This window comes from Colletes gigas, unplaced genomic scaffold, assembly GCF_013123115.1.
Source record: "Colletes gigas isolate AHSC1104 unplaced genomic scaffold, ASM1312311v1 Colletes_gigas_Sc00040, whole genome shotgun sequence".
In the NCBI taxonomy this organism is placed as follows: Eukaryota; Metazoa; Arthropoda; class Insecta; order Hymenoptera; family Colletidae; genus Colletes; species Colletes gigas.
The window spans coordinates 431,643-448,786 of record NW_025106669.1 but is presented as its reverse complement, the minus strand read 5'-3'; the positions used below and the strand labels follow the sequence as shown (position 1 = coordinate 448,786).

The 17,144-nt window shown below is 38.3% G+C and overlaps 1 protein-coding gene across 3 annotated transcripts in view; it reads right to left on the bottom strand.

Annotated features, from left to right (window-relative positions):
* The window catches only part of LOC122402852 (inaD-like protein), a 53,982-nt gene that overhangs the window by 1,863 nt on the left and 34,975 nt on the right, over positions 1–17,144 (bottom strand). For 2 of the 3 annotated variants that reach the window (XM_043405995.1, XM_043405996.1), the window contains exons 2-3: positions 6,929–7,048; positions 1,820–3,643 (exon numbers count right to left, since the gene is read on the bottom strand). In XM_043405995.1, the coding sequence (XP_043261930.1) occupies positions 1,820–3,643; positions 6,929–7,046 (1,942 nt within the window). In that variant the 5' untranslated portion in view covers positions 7,047–7,048. The remainder of the gene's footprint in view (positions 1–1,819; positions 3,644–6,928; positions 7,049–17,144) is intronic. The other variant, XM_043405997.1, reaches the window with a different exon arrangement.

Sequence of the window (17,144 nt, the reverse complement as noted above, 5' to 3'; positions counted from 1 at the left end):
AGTGCACACATACGTTCTCATTTAATTGTTCATGAAGCACATTTGTTGTTTTTTTATAAAACTTTGCCACATCAAAGGGTTAAGATGAATCATCTTATCAAATACATTTGATTGCAAAGACATTTTCTTTTGGGATGTCACAATGAGTTGTGTTTTGTGCTAAAAAGCACTATATTGTAGGATCAAAATGTTTCTATATGAAAAAACTACTTCTAAACAACGTTGTTTCTAGTAATCCACACAAGAAGATATTCAGGCAATAATAAATTAAACAATTTAAGTCTGGGGATTCAAGATTCTTAGGATTCTCATTAAAAATGAACAAAATCATAAATGATGGTGTCAGGGAATAAATTAAGTGCACACATAGGTTCTCATTTAATTGTTCATGAAGCACATTTGTTGTTTTTTTATAAAACTTTGCCAAATCAAAGGGTTGAGATGAATCATTTAGGAAAATCACTTAAATTTCATCATCTTGACTTATCAAATACATTTGATTGCAATTTTCTCTTGGGCCCTTTCTTTCCAAATGAATTTTACGTTTGAAAATCGACTGTTGCCTCGAAAAAATAGTTTCTTAACGCCTGCACATTATTAAGGAATTCAAATTTATTTATTCCAGATCACCTAAAACCACACAAGTGGAGGATCTGTTAAAAAGAGACTTTTAAACTTGAAAATGTATTAATAATATGTTAATACCAGGATGACTATGTGTAATTTTTTCTTATTTACTATGGAAAATCGTTGCTTTTTACCAGACCACTGCAATTAAAAGAACTATAATATTTTTAACGAAATCTTTAAGTCCTTTTAATTGTTTTCAGACAAGTTATGTTTTATTCTGCAGAGTGAGTTCAAGAACGGTCTTGAATTCTTCTAGAATATTGGAATTGTATTTCGAAACCTATCTTTAAATACCTTCGAAGTGATTAGGTAGTTAGTATAGTTACAACGATACGTAAACAACGAATAGAACTATTGTTGCTTGGCAGGAAGTGTTGAAGGCTTTTGAGAATTTTATTACACTTGAATTTTATGGTAAAATGATACGTTGAATGCTGTCGCGAGATTAGTGCGTTGATGTTAACTGATCTCGAAATAACAATAGCCTTTAAATTAGTCTGTTACGTAGGATTAATATCGAGCTCATTAGAAAACGATTGTTCCATAATCGTATTAACACTTTACCGACTGATAACTGTTTTATCGGTCGGTAAACGTCGATCGATAAAACAGTTGATTAATACGCTATCGGTCGGTAAGCGTTGGCCGGTAAAACAGTCGATCGGTCGGTAATGTGTTAAGATTTATGAAGTAGGGAAAACATTTGTACCGTATACATCTAAGATATCCTAGGAAACCTCGAAATTTAAACACGATTCTCTCAAATTAAACGATCAAACTGTGCTAATAAACAATATCATAGAAACATCCAATCTTCGTTAAAATGTTGTAAGAAACTAATATTCTTCGACGATTCTTCTTGCACGATACTGCAATCGCACGAGTCAACATTTCAAACAGTAAATCTCGAGTAAATAGATCGTGCAAATATTTTCCTCGTTCCTATATTCGTCTCGCAGCAATTTTAACAAAACATTTTTTAATCTGCGTTTATTCACAGTTCGATCGTTCGATCTGGGCCACCGTGTACGTTAGAATTATACATAGTAAACCCGTAGTGGAATCCAGTAGACTTAGAAACGATCTCTCCTATCAAACACAGTTAATTTATATTACTCGACCCACGGAAACATTTTTTAAAACCGACATTGTGTAAACATTATTAAATAAACGTTATCGAATGACTCACCGATGCTTCCCTTAGGACTGTCGCTTCCGCCCACAATGGTGAATCCCAGCGACTTCTTTCCAGGACCCTTTTGAAAGACGACAGTTAGAAAGGTCGAGACGGTGCTCCTCGGTCTCCTGGGCAGAGTGCAAAAGTTCGAAACGCTCTGGGAGCTACTGTTGTCCATATTAACGCCAGACTTGTCGGAGGACATGGACCTGTTGCACTCGTTCTTCCTGTCGCGATGATGCCTCGACTGATGCTTCGTGAAACGCGATCTGGGCGAATTCTCGACGATAACCCCATGCCCGTTGTCCACGTTCACGTTTTCGTAATCGACGCTGCTCTCCGTGAGCTTCTTGGGGGACTGATCCAGAGCAGAGTACCTGGAGACGACGATATCCACGTTCCCAGACCCGCTTCCGCTCCCAAGGATCTTCCTTGCCTCGGCCATGCTCAGTCCCCGCAGCCTCTTGCCATTAACGATCAGAATTTCGTCACCGATCCTCAGTGTACCCTCTTTATCCGCGAGTCCATTAGGCACCACGTGCGCCACCAGGTAGCCAGGGCTCGATTCCGCGGTTTTCGCGATGAAAATCCCCAAACACTGATCGGAGCTCTCCCTGGGCAGCTTGACGACCATCGTCTCGGTGGTGTACGGCCTGTTCCTGATCACTGGCAACCTGGCGCTCAACGACTCCTTGCTCTCTGGCGTCTTGGACTCCTCTCTATCAGCAGCCTGGCAGACCTCGATCCTCCTGCAACCTCTGCCCTCGTTTCTGCCGCAATAGACGTCCAAGCTTGAGAACAGCCTGGCAGTTCTCTCCACGTCCACGATGGAGGACGAGGAGGACTTGCGCGGTGGCAGCAGCGGCGGTGAATTCAAAGACGCGTCGTTCAAGCCGGTCAGCAAGCCGGAAGCGCTGCTGCTGCATCTGTCGTCTAGAAGCGAGCTGGTCGCGGAGTCGTTGTCCAGGATACCGGAGTCGTTGTCGTCCTGATCCTGTTCCTCGTACAGAGGATTCGTGCGGAGCTCCTCTAGGCCTGGCAGCGTCCCGTACGAGAAGCTCCTCAGTCTTCTTTTTTCCCTGTCCTTGCCCTCCTTCTTGTAGATCTTCGCGATCAGCTTGCTGGTAGAGCTCTTCAGGTACCTGTCCTGCATCGCCCGGAACTTGGCGGCCAGACAGCTGGACGGCGTTATGCTGTCGAACTGCGCGCCGTCTTTGTACGCTGGATCATCCGTGGACACCTCCTGATCGCGATCGATCGATCTTCCGTGATTCTGAACGAACTCCTTGCTCTTGCGCCATCTGCGGCAGTAGTGGTTCGCGTTTTCCTCGACGATGGTCCTTTTCAGCGGCCCTGGGGACCTCTGATCGGGGGATGGACGGAAACCCAGGATGGAGAAACGCTCCTCTTGCTGCTTCCGGTGTGGCAGACGGCTCTGAGACTTCGAGCGTCGTTTCCTCTTGGCCTGCGTCTTCTCCTCCTCTATGATCTCCTTCAAGTCGGTCTCGCAGACCGATCTGCGGAACTCGTTCCTCGTCATACCGCGATTTAGCTCGCACATGGATCGAAACTGTAGCTTATCCGGGTCCTCGTCCTCCTCCTGGTCCTCGTCGTCGGAGTCTCTGTCCTTGAAGAAGCTCAGTCGGGTGTTCCTCACCCGGTCCAGGATCGGGTTCCGTTTCTCACCGATCCGTCGCCTCTCCTCCTGAATCCTCTTCTTGTCTTTCTTAGCGGGACTCCGCTCGGTCGTCACTTGCGACGTCTGCACGTTGTAACAGTTCCTCTCTGACTCGGAGCTCGACGATTTTCTGCGTGCCCATCGCACCGGGGACATGTCTATCGAACCATGAAAAGAGCATGTGCTTAGAAATCGATTTAACATTAGACGAGCGTTGTTTAATAGGTAAAGAGATGAAAGACTGTGATTTAAACGATCAATCTCAGGATTACTAGTGTATCATTCTATCAGGATAGAAGACTAGTGTCCTTTAGAGACTCTAGCGGCCAAAATAAGACGAAAATCAAGAATACCAATTTATTGATGGAGGCTTCGGTGAAAAGTTATTAACAATTAAAGTCAAACATTTCAAATCGTTTTGGAAAAATTATTTTCGGTTGTGGGGGTCAATTGTAATCATTTTTGGTGAATAGACATATATCCGAAATCCTATCCACTTTCGAGAAAAAAAATCGAGTAGATGATGAAATTTCGGCGAAAAAAATTTTTTTCAAATCGTTCTAAAAAAATTATTCTCGGGTGCGGGGGTCAATTACAATCATTTTTGGTTATTATACATACCCCTGAAATTTTAACCATTTTCGAGAAAAAAATTCGCGAAGGTGTGAAATTTTCGGCAAAATTAAAAAATTTCAAATCGTTCTGAAAAAATTATTTTTAGTTGCAAGAGTCGATTACAATCATTTTTGGTCAATAGACATATCCGCAAAATCCTACGCATTTTCGAGAAAAAAATTCATTACCGAAAATATAAATTCTGACCAGAAATGGTACCCCGAAATTACATGCAAATCTTTAAAACGTCATAACTTCTTAACGGATTGGACGATTTTAATGTTCAAAAAGGCAAACGACGCGTATTTTAGTGTAGAATATGTAGAAACTCCAACAATATTCGGAAAGCTGTTCTTTAACACCTAAAAATGAGCAAAACCCCATAAAAGTGATCTAATTTTCAAACGACCATAACTTCTACAATAGTGAATGGATTTCAATGAAATTTATTTCTGAAGTGGAGCTCATCGGTAGCTACAAAAAAGTATTACACAATTTTTCTATAGGGCGTCAAATAAAATTACTAAAAATCAAAAACGAACTTTTAAGGAAAAGTAGGTAGTATTAGGTGCCTGAATTTTTCGACGAAAAAAAAATTTAATAAATCGTTCTGAAAAAATTATTTTTAGTTGCAGGGGTCTATTACAATCATTTTTGGTCAATAGACATATCCGCAAAATCCTACGCATTTTCGAGAAAAAAATTCATTACCGAAAATATAAATTCTGACCAGAAATGGTACCCCGAAATTACATGCAAATCTTTAAAACGTCATAACTTCTTAACGGATTGGACGATTTTAATGTTCAAAAAGGCAAACGACGCGTATTTTAATGGAGAATATGTAGAAATTCCAAAAATATTCGAAAACTTATTCCTTCACTCCGAAAAATGAGAAAAACCCCCCGAAAATTGGTCCAATTTTCAAACAGCCATAACTCCTACAATAGTGAATCTATTTAAATGAAATTTTGGGAGGAAGTAGAGTTCATAGGCATCTACAAGAAAGTACTAAACAACTTTTCCGTAGCGCGTCAAACAAATGTATTAAAAATCAAAAACATTGAAAAACCCCATAAAATTGGCCCAATTTTCAAACAACCATAACTCCTACAATAGTGAGTATATTTCAATGAAACTTTTTTCTAAAGTAGAGCTCATGAGTACCTACAAAAAAGTATTAAACAACATTTCCATACAATGTCTAACAATGTTACTAAAAATTAAAAACATTGAAAAACTCCCATAAAAGTGGTCCAATTTTCGAACAACCATAACTCCTACAATAGTGAATATATTTCAATGAAATTTATTTCTGAAGTAGAGCTCATAGGTACCTACAAAAAAGTATTAAACAACATTTCCGTACAATGTCCAACAAAGTTACTAAAAATCAAAAACATTGAAAAAACCCTATAAAAATGGCCCAATATTCAAACGATCATAACTTCTAGAATAGTGTATATATTTCAATGAAACTTTTTTCTAAAGTAGAGCTCATGAGTACCTACAAAAAAGTATTAAACAACATTTCCATACAATGTCCAACAATGTTACTAAAAATTAAAAACATTGAAAAACTCCCATAAAAGTGGTCCAATTTTCGAACAACCATAACTCCTACAATAGTGAATATATTTAAATGAAACTTTTTTCTGAAGTAGAGCTCATAGGTACCTACAAAAAAGTATTAATTTGATTTATCTCAAGATCATCAGCATTTTGATCGAAGCAATTTACTATCTTAATGTCTCATTTTATGGGAACACGAATACAACCATTATCAATATATTAATTTATTCCAAAGTTTCTATAAAACAGCTTGATATTTAACGATCGAATTTCTATCTAAAAGTAGGAATTTCGAGATGGGAGAAGCTTAACGTGGCGCATAATTAATATAAAAAGTGTAATTTCGCAAATCGTTTTTCAACGTTGCATAAACACACGATGCAGTAACTTCTTGCGATCCCCCCAAGTAAATATTAAAGGGAATTTAGCGAATTGCAGGAAGCAAGCTCGATATCTGTATTTCACGAGTATCGACGGTAATGACGGAGCGTGTAGCCACGAGTTACACGGGTAAGTAGACCTGGGGTTAGAAAGGATTGCAGAAAGCGTTTCGCGGTAATAAAAGATTGGACATTTCTGTGGTAAATGTAACATGACAAACCGATGGACGAGAAAAGAGACGAAAGAACGATTTCGCCAGAAGCCAGGGGCAATTTAGTTGCAACGAAACTGCTCAAACTTGTTCCCCTGCGTTATAAAATTGAAAACGCAGATTATAATTAGGAACGGAACGTGCAATCATAACAACAGACAAACCTCGAGGAAGTCTTAAAGCGTAACGCAATTAAAATTCAATTTCTTTTCAAACATTTTACAGAAAATAATTGGGCAACTTTTGTGTCTCGTAAACGCTTCGTAAATATCTGCATTTAACTCAAAAAGAAGAAAGATAAATATGTTCAAATAAAAGGACGGAACGTGGTTGGGCCAAGCGATTTTTTCTTTGATTTTATAGAAAACCAAGTCTCCTTCTAAGCATTTTAATATTGCTCGTCAAGATAATAAAAGATCCTAATTTTTTTTAAATATTACAATGTTACGATTATAAAATTGCAATGTTTGTCTCTTACAAATATCTTGGAGAGTTTTGTGTGTGTCTTTTGCCCATTCACAGAGATGCAATTAATGACGAAATTACTATATTACTGTGGCTAATTAACGACGCCCAGAACGATCGTAATTCGTGTTACGAAAGTTACCAAGTCGCATCCTGTTTTTACCAGGTAATTGTATTGGTGGTTTCTCACGATTCTTACCTCTGTACTGAGACGCGGCATGAAAGTGGTAAGATGCTCCGTCAAGGTCTTCATCGGCTTGAAGAGGACTTAGGCTTAAGAGTCTCGGTGCCTCGGCGTGGCCACGAAACCAACGCATTTCTGAAACGGTGAAACAACATTCACTTTCCAATTTCCACTAATTTTCAATAACGAAAAAATACAGTTGGACCTCGAAAAAACTAGAGATATTTCGAGTTACAGTGTCTCCATCGAGCTTCCAACTTGTTAGGTTGGTTAGCATGCAAGTAGAGATCATTTCTAATCTATAATATATTTGATTATTTATGAAAAATCTTTGTTTTACACTTTACCGACCGATAGTTTATTAATTGACTGTTTTACCGACCAACGCTTACCGACCGATAAAACAGTCGATTAATAGGCTATCGGTCGGTAAGCGTTGGTCGGTAAAACAGTCGATTGATAGGCTATCGGTCGGTAATGGAGGATGCAGCAATTTTTAAATTACTGTAAAGAGATCAATAGTGAATATTTCTCATGAATTTGATTTCCAGACCACGTCTAAATAAACTATAAATGGCTGAAAATATTTTTACTGTAAATTGAAGCGATTAGTACTCATTCTGGGCGATTATTATCGAAATTTCGCTATGTCGAGCTCAGCTCAATAGTACTCGAAGAAGCGAAACAAAATTCAAGGATTTAGAGAATAGTTGTCTGAGAATAATAAACGCGTTCCAAAGAAGCAATTTCAATAGTTGCGCGGGTTGTTTCGTCGACTCTCTTACGCAACAAGAAACGATGCTGATGAAAAACGTAAAGGAATTCGACAATCACGCGCAATTCCCGATCGTGCGCGATAATAATATCCATAAAAGTGAAACGGTCGCCGGTGAATGGATTTCGCGCGAACGGCGACAGTTTCCGCCGCCATCGGTGAACCGAGGCCATTTCTTTCTGCGCTTGTTCCCCGATTGGTAGCGCGAGAGAAAAAAAAAGGGCAGCCTGATAATTTAATGATCGACAGCCTTGGGGAACGGAGAGGATGTTGTAAATTACGTTCCTCGTCGTTTCGCGCATTCGTTGCCCCGATTGATCGAAAAGGGATCGAAAAGTCGCGCGCAGGAAGGTCGCCATGTTTTATGGGGGGGGAAATAAATGCTTCGATTTGCCTACCTTTGCCTTCTCGATCTTGGATAAATTAAATTCGATCAAAAGGCATACGATTCCAAGTCTCGACTGGCCAGGTATTTTTTATTTTTTGACTTATGTATGTAGACGAACATAAGCAAGGTACTATAATGAAAAATTTTGTGAAATACACGTTTTAAGACCCCCCTGATCATATTTGAATTATTGAACAAAGATAAATTCTTTTTTATTATTGATATGGATGAGTGTACATATGTATATCATTTCAGATATCACTTCTGATACATCTGGCAACGTATGACCATTACTGATGGCTACTGGGAGCCTCTCACAGCCTCTGCTGACCACTGCTGACCACTTCTGATGCCTCTGACAACGTATAAGGATTGCTATGTGTTACTGCTTGCTCCTGCTGGTCCCTACATGCCTCCACATGCCTCCACATGCATCTACTGGCCTCTGCTGACCACTGCTGACCACTGCTGACCACTGCTGACCACTGCTGATACTTCTGACAACGTATAACGATTACAACTTGCGATTGCTTGCTCCTGCTGGTCTCTACAAGCCTCTACATGGCTCTACATGCCTCCACATGCATCTACTGACCCCAGCTGACCACTGCTGGCCACTGCTGACCACTGCTGATACTTCTGACAACGTATAACGATTACAACTTGCTATTGCCTGCCCCTGCTGGTCTCTGCATGTCTCTGCATGCCTCTACATGCCTCTACATGCCTCTACATGCCTCTACATGCCTCTACTGACCCCAGCTGACCACTGCTGACCACTGCTGACCACTGCTGATACTTTTGACAACGTATAACGATTACAACTTGCTATTCCCTGCCCCTGCTGGTCTCTGCATGCATCTACATGCCTCTACATGTCTCTACTGACCCCAGCTGACCACTGCTGACCACCCCTGACCACCCCTGATACTTCTGATACGATGTATATGTATTAAACCTTGTATAATGTAAATCTATGGCAATAAATGATATAATTACAAAGAATTCTATGTCTTCTCATCATTTTTTACCTTCCTTTCCATCTCCAAGTCATTACCTTAGTTATAAGACTCCCTGAACCCACTACGAAGTCCTGAAACTCAGAACTTTGCTAAAAATTCAGAGTTTCCAAGAATTTTCGGCGTTTCCAGCTGTTTCAGGACTTTCCAGCTGTTCCAGGCCTTTCCAGCTGTTTCAGGACTTTCCAGCTGTTCCAGGACTTTTTCGGTGTTTCAGGGCTTTTTCGTTGTTTCAGGACTTTTTCGCTGTTTCAGGGCTTTCCAGCTGTTTCAGGACTTTTTCGTTGTTCCAGGACTTTTTCGCTGTTTCAGGCCTTTCCAACTGTTTCAGGACTTTCCAATTGTTTCAGGACTTTGAATTTTTGATTTTGGGCACTTTGGGAATCCAATTTTAACCGGGAAAACGGTCTCTTAAAGCTAAGGGAATGATTTGGAGAGGAAAGGAAAGGTAAAAATGATGAGAACACATAGAATTCTGTTAAATTATATCATTTATTGCCATAGATTTACATTGTACAAGGCTTGAACACTTATACATCATGTCAGAGGTATCAGGGGTGGTCAGGAGTGGTCAGGGGTAGTCAGGGGTGGTCAGCAGTGGTCGGCAGGGGCCAACAGAGGCCAGCAGAGGGATGCAGAGGCATGCAGAGACCAGCAGTAACAAGTAGTAATAGTTATACGTTGTCAGAAGCCTCAGGGGTGGTCAGCAGTGGTCAGCAGTGGTCAGCAGAGTCCAGCAGAGTCCACCAGTGACATGTAGTACCAAGCAGAGACCAGCAGGGGCAAGCAGTAGCCAGTTCCAATCGTTATACGTTGTCAGAAGTATGAGGAATGGTCAGCAGTGGTCAGCAGAGGCCAGCAGAGGCCAGCAGAGGCCACCAGTGACATGTAGTAGCAAGCAGAGGCCAGCAGAGGCAGGCAATAGCAAGTTGTAATCGTTATACGTTGTCAGAAGCATCAGGGGTGGTCAGCAGTGGTCGACAGGGGTCAACAGAGGCCAGCAGAGGGATGCAGAGGGATGCAGAGACCAGCAGTAACAAGTAGTAATGGTTATACGTTGTCAGAAGCATCAGAGGTGGTCAGCAGTGGTCAGCAGTGGTCAGCAGAGTCCAGCAGAGTCCACCAGTGACATGTAGTAGCAAGCAGAGACTAGCAGGGGCAAGCAGTAGCCAGTCATAGTCGTTATACGTTGTCAGAAGCATCAGGAAAGGTCAGCAGTGGTCAGCAGAGGCAAGCAGAGACTAGCAGAGGCAGGCAATAGGAAGTTGCAATCGTTCTACGTTGTCAGAAGTGACAGGAGTGGTCAGCAGAGGCCAGCAGAGGCAGGCAGAAGTCAGTAGTAATCGTCATACGCTGTCAGAAACATAATCGATGGTCATGCAGAGGCTGTGAGAGGCTGGCAGTAGCTTTCAGTAATTGTTATACTTTCCCAGATGTATCAGAAGTACTGCAAACGATTAATTTAATAGAGAACATCAAAATTAATTGCTAATAGCTGATTCATGGTTATTCGAACTTATAAATGTGTGATGTAAACCAGTTCATGATCAAATAAATTACGTATGCAAAAGGCCAACCATTTATTTTTACTGATTGTTTAAATAATTTCCAAGTTCTTTGCAATTTACACACTCGACTGACCACTTGTTCACACATATTCAAGCATATATCGAAAATGCACTATCGAAATGGATCCATTTGTCTGATATCATAAGTTCAACGAGTAATGTCATAAAAAGGAACTTAATTACTCTGACATTATCGCGTCTCACTCGTTTATTTCAACCATAATTACATTTAACGCTAAAATTCACTAAATCCTTACGTTTCCTGAGCGATCCAATGCTTACTCCAACACATCGTTTCAAATAACCAAGAAAAGATACCAACCACGTGGAAAGAAATCCCCCTAAACGAGAGAGTTTATTTCTAATACACCATTAGAACACCTAATAAAATTTACTCGATATTTATTACTATAAAAGCGTTGTTTTCTCGCTGTTCGATTGCGCAAATTTTCTCGATAAGATCGCGCTTAGTGGTAGCGACGCGCATTGAAGTCTCCAACTCAAGAACGGTGGCGGCCAGCCGTCGCGATGCTAATGCACAATCGCGCGCATAGAAAAAAAACCACCCGAGTTATCTCGTAGAAATTTTCCGTTCCCCGTGTATGTACCGTTGCGAGCAACTGTCGGCAATAAACCTGTCCTTTTTCCGCCACGAATCCACCATAACTGGCCTTCCGCGACTCCCGTCAGACTTGGAATCCTCACGGAGGCGTTACCGTTCATCTGCTCCGGCCGTAGAAACCGTAATTTAACCACCTCGTGCTCGTTGAAACGATCCTTGAGAATATAATAGCTTCTGCTTTAACGGTTCGAGCAGTCCTCCATTGCGAAACTCACTTTTTTACGCGTCATACCTTTCCGCTCAATGGAACGACTCAATTGACTCAAAAAATAGAAATAATGGGTATAGTAATAGGACTTTGGACTCATGTTGGGTTACAGAGAAGCCTACGTTTGAAAGATTGAAAAGATCTAGCGCCCCGTAAGCTGTATACGCGATAGATCTTAGCGAGGAAACAATCCTGCCGCGATCTATATTTCTCACAGCGCAATTTTAGCCACTGTGCGACGTTACGAGCGTGGAAAGCATCGAGTGTGACACGAAGAGTCTCGTTACCACGAGCCACGGTCGCATAATGGGATGATTAATACCGCCACTGAGTTATGCAAGGTGTTAATGCATCGATTATGTACACGCAGCCAGTGCATCCCGGGGGAGCGATGGAGGGGAGGAGATGGGGACTTTCTCTGATGCAAATATGTGTGCCAGCTCCCACGACGATCGCTTTTCACTTTTCATTCAGACGGTGGGCATCAAAGTGTCTCTGAATCGGAAACCACGATCAAGGATGGCCGAGAAGAAGCTCGTGGCCCTGAACTCCGTACTTTGGAGAACGATGTTTCAATCTCATTTGCAAGCAGAGCTATTATTCCGAACGGCTACGTAGAACATTAGAACATCTACGATATCCTAACTCTCGACACATTACCGACCGATAGCGTATTAATCGACTGTTTTACCGACCAACGCTTACCGACCGATAAAACAGTCGATTAATAGGCTATCGGTCGGTAAGTGTTCGTCGGTAAAACAGTCGATTAATAGACTATCGGTCGGTAAAGTGTTAAGTGGACTATTGTCAAATGTTCTATAGTTAATGGGATAGCAATGGGAGATGCACTGTGGTCGAATTAGGCACAGATCGTCCAGACACAACGTAACAGATCATTATGTGTTTCACCTTATATAATAAAGACTTCTGCTCGTTATTGCTATCTCTGTGCCTATACTTTCGACCACAGTGCTATCCCCATTAACAATATATTATTATTATTCATTTATTAACGGGTAATTAAACCCTTTAGTACAACGATGTAATATTTAAGGAACTACAGATGTGGATTTTACATAGTAACAAGAATAAATTAATTTACAATACGTTGCAAGGATAGTTTTAGACGTTCTAATGATTGTTCAATTAAATATATGTTCATTACTTTTTGAATGCTTGAAAAAAAAAAGTTGGTTCCCAATTTACCAAATGGTAAAAATCAATATTAAGTATTGCAACGTAATTCAGTTGTTGGACTTTACATATATGAAAAGGGAAAAGTTTGAGCACACAGAAAATATTTTAGAAAGTACGACATATTTTTATTTACCCACACAGACAAAGAAACCGACGCTCCATTGTGTGAAACCGTAAACTGTGTTATGTAAGGTCCGAGCAGAATTTATGATTCACGTTATATCGAAATCGCGTTATACGAGGGTATAGCTATTCGCATATCGCGTTTCAAACATCGCTAATAAAACACATTAAACGAGCCTCGAAGAATGTTTTACATAGGTACTTTCACAATCATTACCATTCGTTGCGAGAGTTACTTGAACCACATTTCACTCACGATTTAAAAGAAATCTCAGTTTTATAACATAAAATAACGCATTGCAGTTCCTCGATCCCTCTAAATTCAAATGAAGCATTATTAATTGCTCTAGAAACCTTTAAAAATCTAGAGACCCAAAATTGAAGGCTCGAAAGATCAATTGGATTACATTTGCACTTACAAAAGTTTTAAAATGAAACTGAAATGAATTTTTTTAAAACGTTGAGATTGAAATTTCTATACCATCGTTTAAAAATCGACAAAAATTAAGAAATCTCAGTTTTATAACATAAAATAACGCATTGCAATTCCTCGATCCCCTCTAAATTCAAATGAAGCATTATTAATTGCTCTAGAAACCTTTAAAAATCTAGAGACCCAAAATTGAAGGCTCGAAAGATTAATTGGATTACATTTGCACTTACAAAAGTTTTAAAATGAAACTGAAATGAATTTTTTTAAAACGTTGAGATTGAAATTTCTATACCATCGTTTAAAAATCGACAAAAATTAAGAAATCTCAGTTTTATAACATAAAATAACGCATTGCAATTCCTCGATCCCCTCTAAATTCAAATGAAGCATTATTAATTGCTCTAGAAACCTTTAAAAATCTAGAGACCCAAAATTGAAGGCTCGAAAGATTAATTGGATTACATTTGCACTTACAAAAGTTTTAAAATGAAACTGAAATGAATTTTTTTAAAACGTTGAGATTGAAATTTCTATACCATCGTTTAAAAATCGACAAAAATTAAGAAATCTCAGTTTTATAACATAAAATAACGCATTGCAATTCCTCGATCCCCTCTAAATTCAAATGAAGCATTATTAATTGCTCTAGAAACCTTTAAAAATCTAAGGACCCAAAATTGAAGGCTCGAAAGATCAATTGGATTACATTTGCACTTACAAAAGTTTTAAAATGAAACTGAAATGAATTTTTTTAAAACGTTGAGATTGAAATTTCTATACCATCGTTTAAAAATCGACTAAAATGAAGAAATCTCAGTTTTATAACATAAAATAACGCATTGCAATTCCTCGATCCCCTCTAAATTCAAATGAAGCATTATTAATTGCTCTAGAAACCTTTAAAAATCTAGAGACCCAAAATTTAAGGCTCGAAAGATCAATTGGATTACATTTGCACTTACAAAAGTTTTAAAATGAAACTGAAATGAATTTTTTTAAAACGTTGAGATTGAAATTTCTATACCATCGTTTAAAAATCGACTAAAATGAAGAAATCTCAGTTTTATAACATAAAATAACGCATTGCAATTCCTCGATCCCTCTAAATTCAAATGAAGCATTATTAATTGCTCTAGAAACCTTTAAAAATCTAGAGACCCAAAATTGAAGGCTCGAAAGATCAATTGGATTACATTTGCACTTACAAAAGTTTTAAAATGAAACTGAAATGAATTTTTTTAAAACGTTGAGATTGAAATTTCTATACCATCGTTTAAAAATCGACAAAAATTAAGAAATCTCAGTTTTATAACATAAAATAATGCATTGCAATTCCTCGATCCCCTCTAAATTCAAATGAAGCATTATTAATTGCTCTAGAAACCTTTAAAAATCTAGAGACCCAAAATTGAAGGCTCGAAAGATCAATTGGATTACATTTGCACTTACAAAAGTTTTAAAATGAAACTGAAATGAATTTTTTTAAAACGTTGAGATTGAAATTTCTATACCATCGTTTAAAAATCGACTAAAATGAAGAAATCTCAGTTTTATAACATAAAATAACGCATTGCAATTCCTCGATCCCCTCTAAATTCAAATGATGCATAATTAATTGCTCTAAAAACCTTTAAAAATCTAGAGACCCAAAATTGAAGGCTCGAAAGATTAATTGGATTACATTTGCACTTACAAAAGTTTTAAAATGAAACTGAAATGAATTTTTTTAAAACGTTGAGATTGAAATTTCTATACCATCGTTTAAAAATCGACTAAAATGAAGAAATCTCAGTTTTATAACATAAAATAACGCATTGCAATTCCTCGATCCCCTCTAAATTCAAATGAAGCATTATTAATTGCTCTAGAAACCTTTAAAAATCTAGAGACCCAAAATTGAAGGCTCGAAAGATCAATTGGATTACATTTGCACTTACAAAAGTTTTAAAATGAAACTGAAATGAATTTTTTTAAAACGTTGAGATTGAAATTTCTATACCATCGTTTAAAAATCGACTAAAATGAAGAAATCTCAGTTTTATAACATAAAATAACGCATTGCAATTCCTCGATCCCCTCTAAATTCAAATGATGCATAATTAATTGCTCTAAAAACCTTTAAAAATCTAGAGACCCAAAATTGAAGGCTCGAAAGATTAATTGGATTACATTTGCACTTACAAAAGTTTTAAAATGAAACTGAAATGAATTTTTTTAAAACGTTGAGATTGAAATTTCTATACCATCGTTTAAAAATCGACTAAAATGAAGAAATCTCAGTTTTATAACATAAAATAACGCATTGCAATTCCTCGATCCCCTCTAAATTCAAATGAAGCATTATTAATTGCTCTAGAAACCTTTAAAAATCTAAGGACCCAAAATTGAAGGCTCGAAAGATCAATTGGATTACATTTGCACTTACAAAAGTTTTAAAATGAAACTGAAATGAATTTTTTTAAAACGTTGAGATTGAAATTTCTATACCATCGTTTAAAAATCGACTAAAATGAAGAAATCTCAGTTTTATAACATAAAATAACGCATTGCAATTCCTCGATCCCCTCTAAATTCAAATGATGCATAATTAATTGCTCTAAAAACCTTTAAAAATCTAGAGACCCAAAATTGAAGGCTCGAAAGATTAATTGGATTACATTTGCACTTACAAAAGTTTTTAAATGAAAATGAATTTTTTCAAAACATTGGAAATGTCTATACCATCGTTTAAAAATCGACTAAAATGAAGAAATGTTCAGAGAAGTGCTGTTGAAATGTTCCACGATACCGGTTAGGGGTTTAAGGAGGATCTAGGCGTCGTATGTTAAATATATTCTAAATGCAATTGCCCTGGAGACTTTTGAACGAGGTGTCATTAAAATCAGCGCGTAACATTTGATGGTGAGGGCTTGTAAAAGCAAGGAGCCTTCATCCTCAGCGCAGGAACGAATGCATAAATGACTATAGACGGATGCACTTATGCACGGGGGTTATTCCTCCTGAAATAAATTTCACGTTGCGCCCGAGTCGTTAGAGGTTTGAAGAATCTGGAAGCTAAACGTCCAGTTATCCTGTTCGCAGATTTATCGTTCCACTTTCGTGGCCACGGATCCGTTCCAGCCTCCGGCAGCCATGGCTTAAAAGTCCTCGACGTTCCGGACTGTAAATCTTCGCGGATGTTATCGGGAATCGGTAATACCGGCAGCACTTGGCCACAGATTTCACGATATACCTCTGACCGTAGTCGAACCGTACTCCCTACCGAACTTTGCCCAATTAATTCTCCTTTCCTTAGAACCCTAATCAATTCCCTGCCATTTCTACTTCCTTCATTGCTTTCCTACTCAACAACCTCACAGCTAAATTCTATCGAAATAATCAACTTTGGAAGTTGGAAGACAATGTTAATTATTTTCTTTATTATATCTAATTTTCTTATATTATATATTATTCGATTATTTCGAGGCAGATACGCTTTATTTGCAAGCATGAGATAGTAAATAATTATTTAATTTTGGGAAATTATTTAAGAATGTTTTTTTGTTTAAATTTTTTATATGGAAGAAAATGCATTTAAATTCGTCTGTATACGAGGTAATAACTTTGAAATAGTTTTTTTATTCCTATTAAAACATTCAACGTTTGTATTTTAATGGAATTAGCGAAAATGACCAAACAGCAATGATATTTTTATAATTTTTGCAACTCTTACGTTTCGGAAAATAATTTAGAAATCAGTTCGTTCCTGAAAATGTTCTGAATAAACCATGTTGCAACAGTTTCAAAATAAATTGACCGTAACCACGAAGATTTTAGAAATTTAAAATGATGCAAAGGCTCGAACCGACAAAGATCTCGACACGCGCTACTTAATGCAAAAATTACAAATTATTCT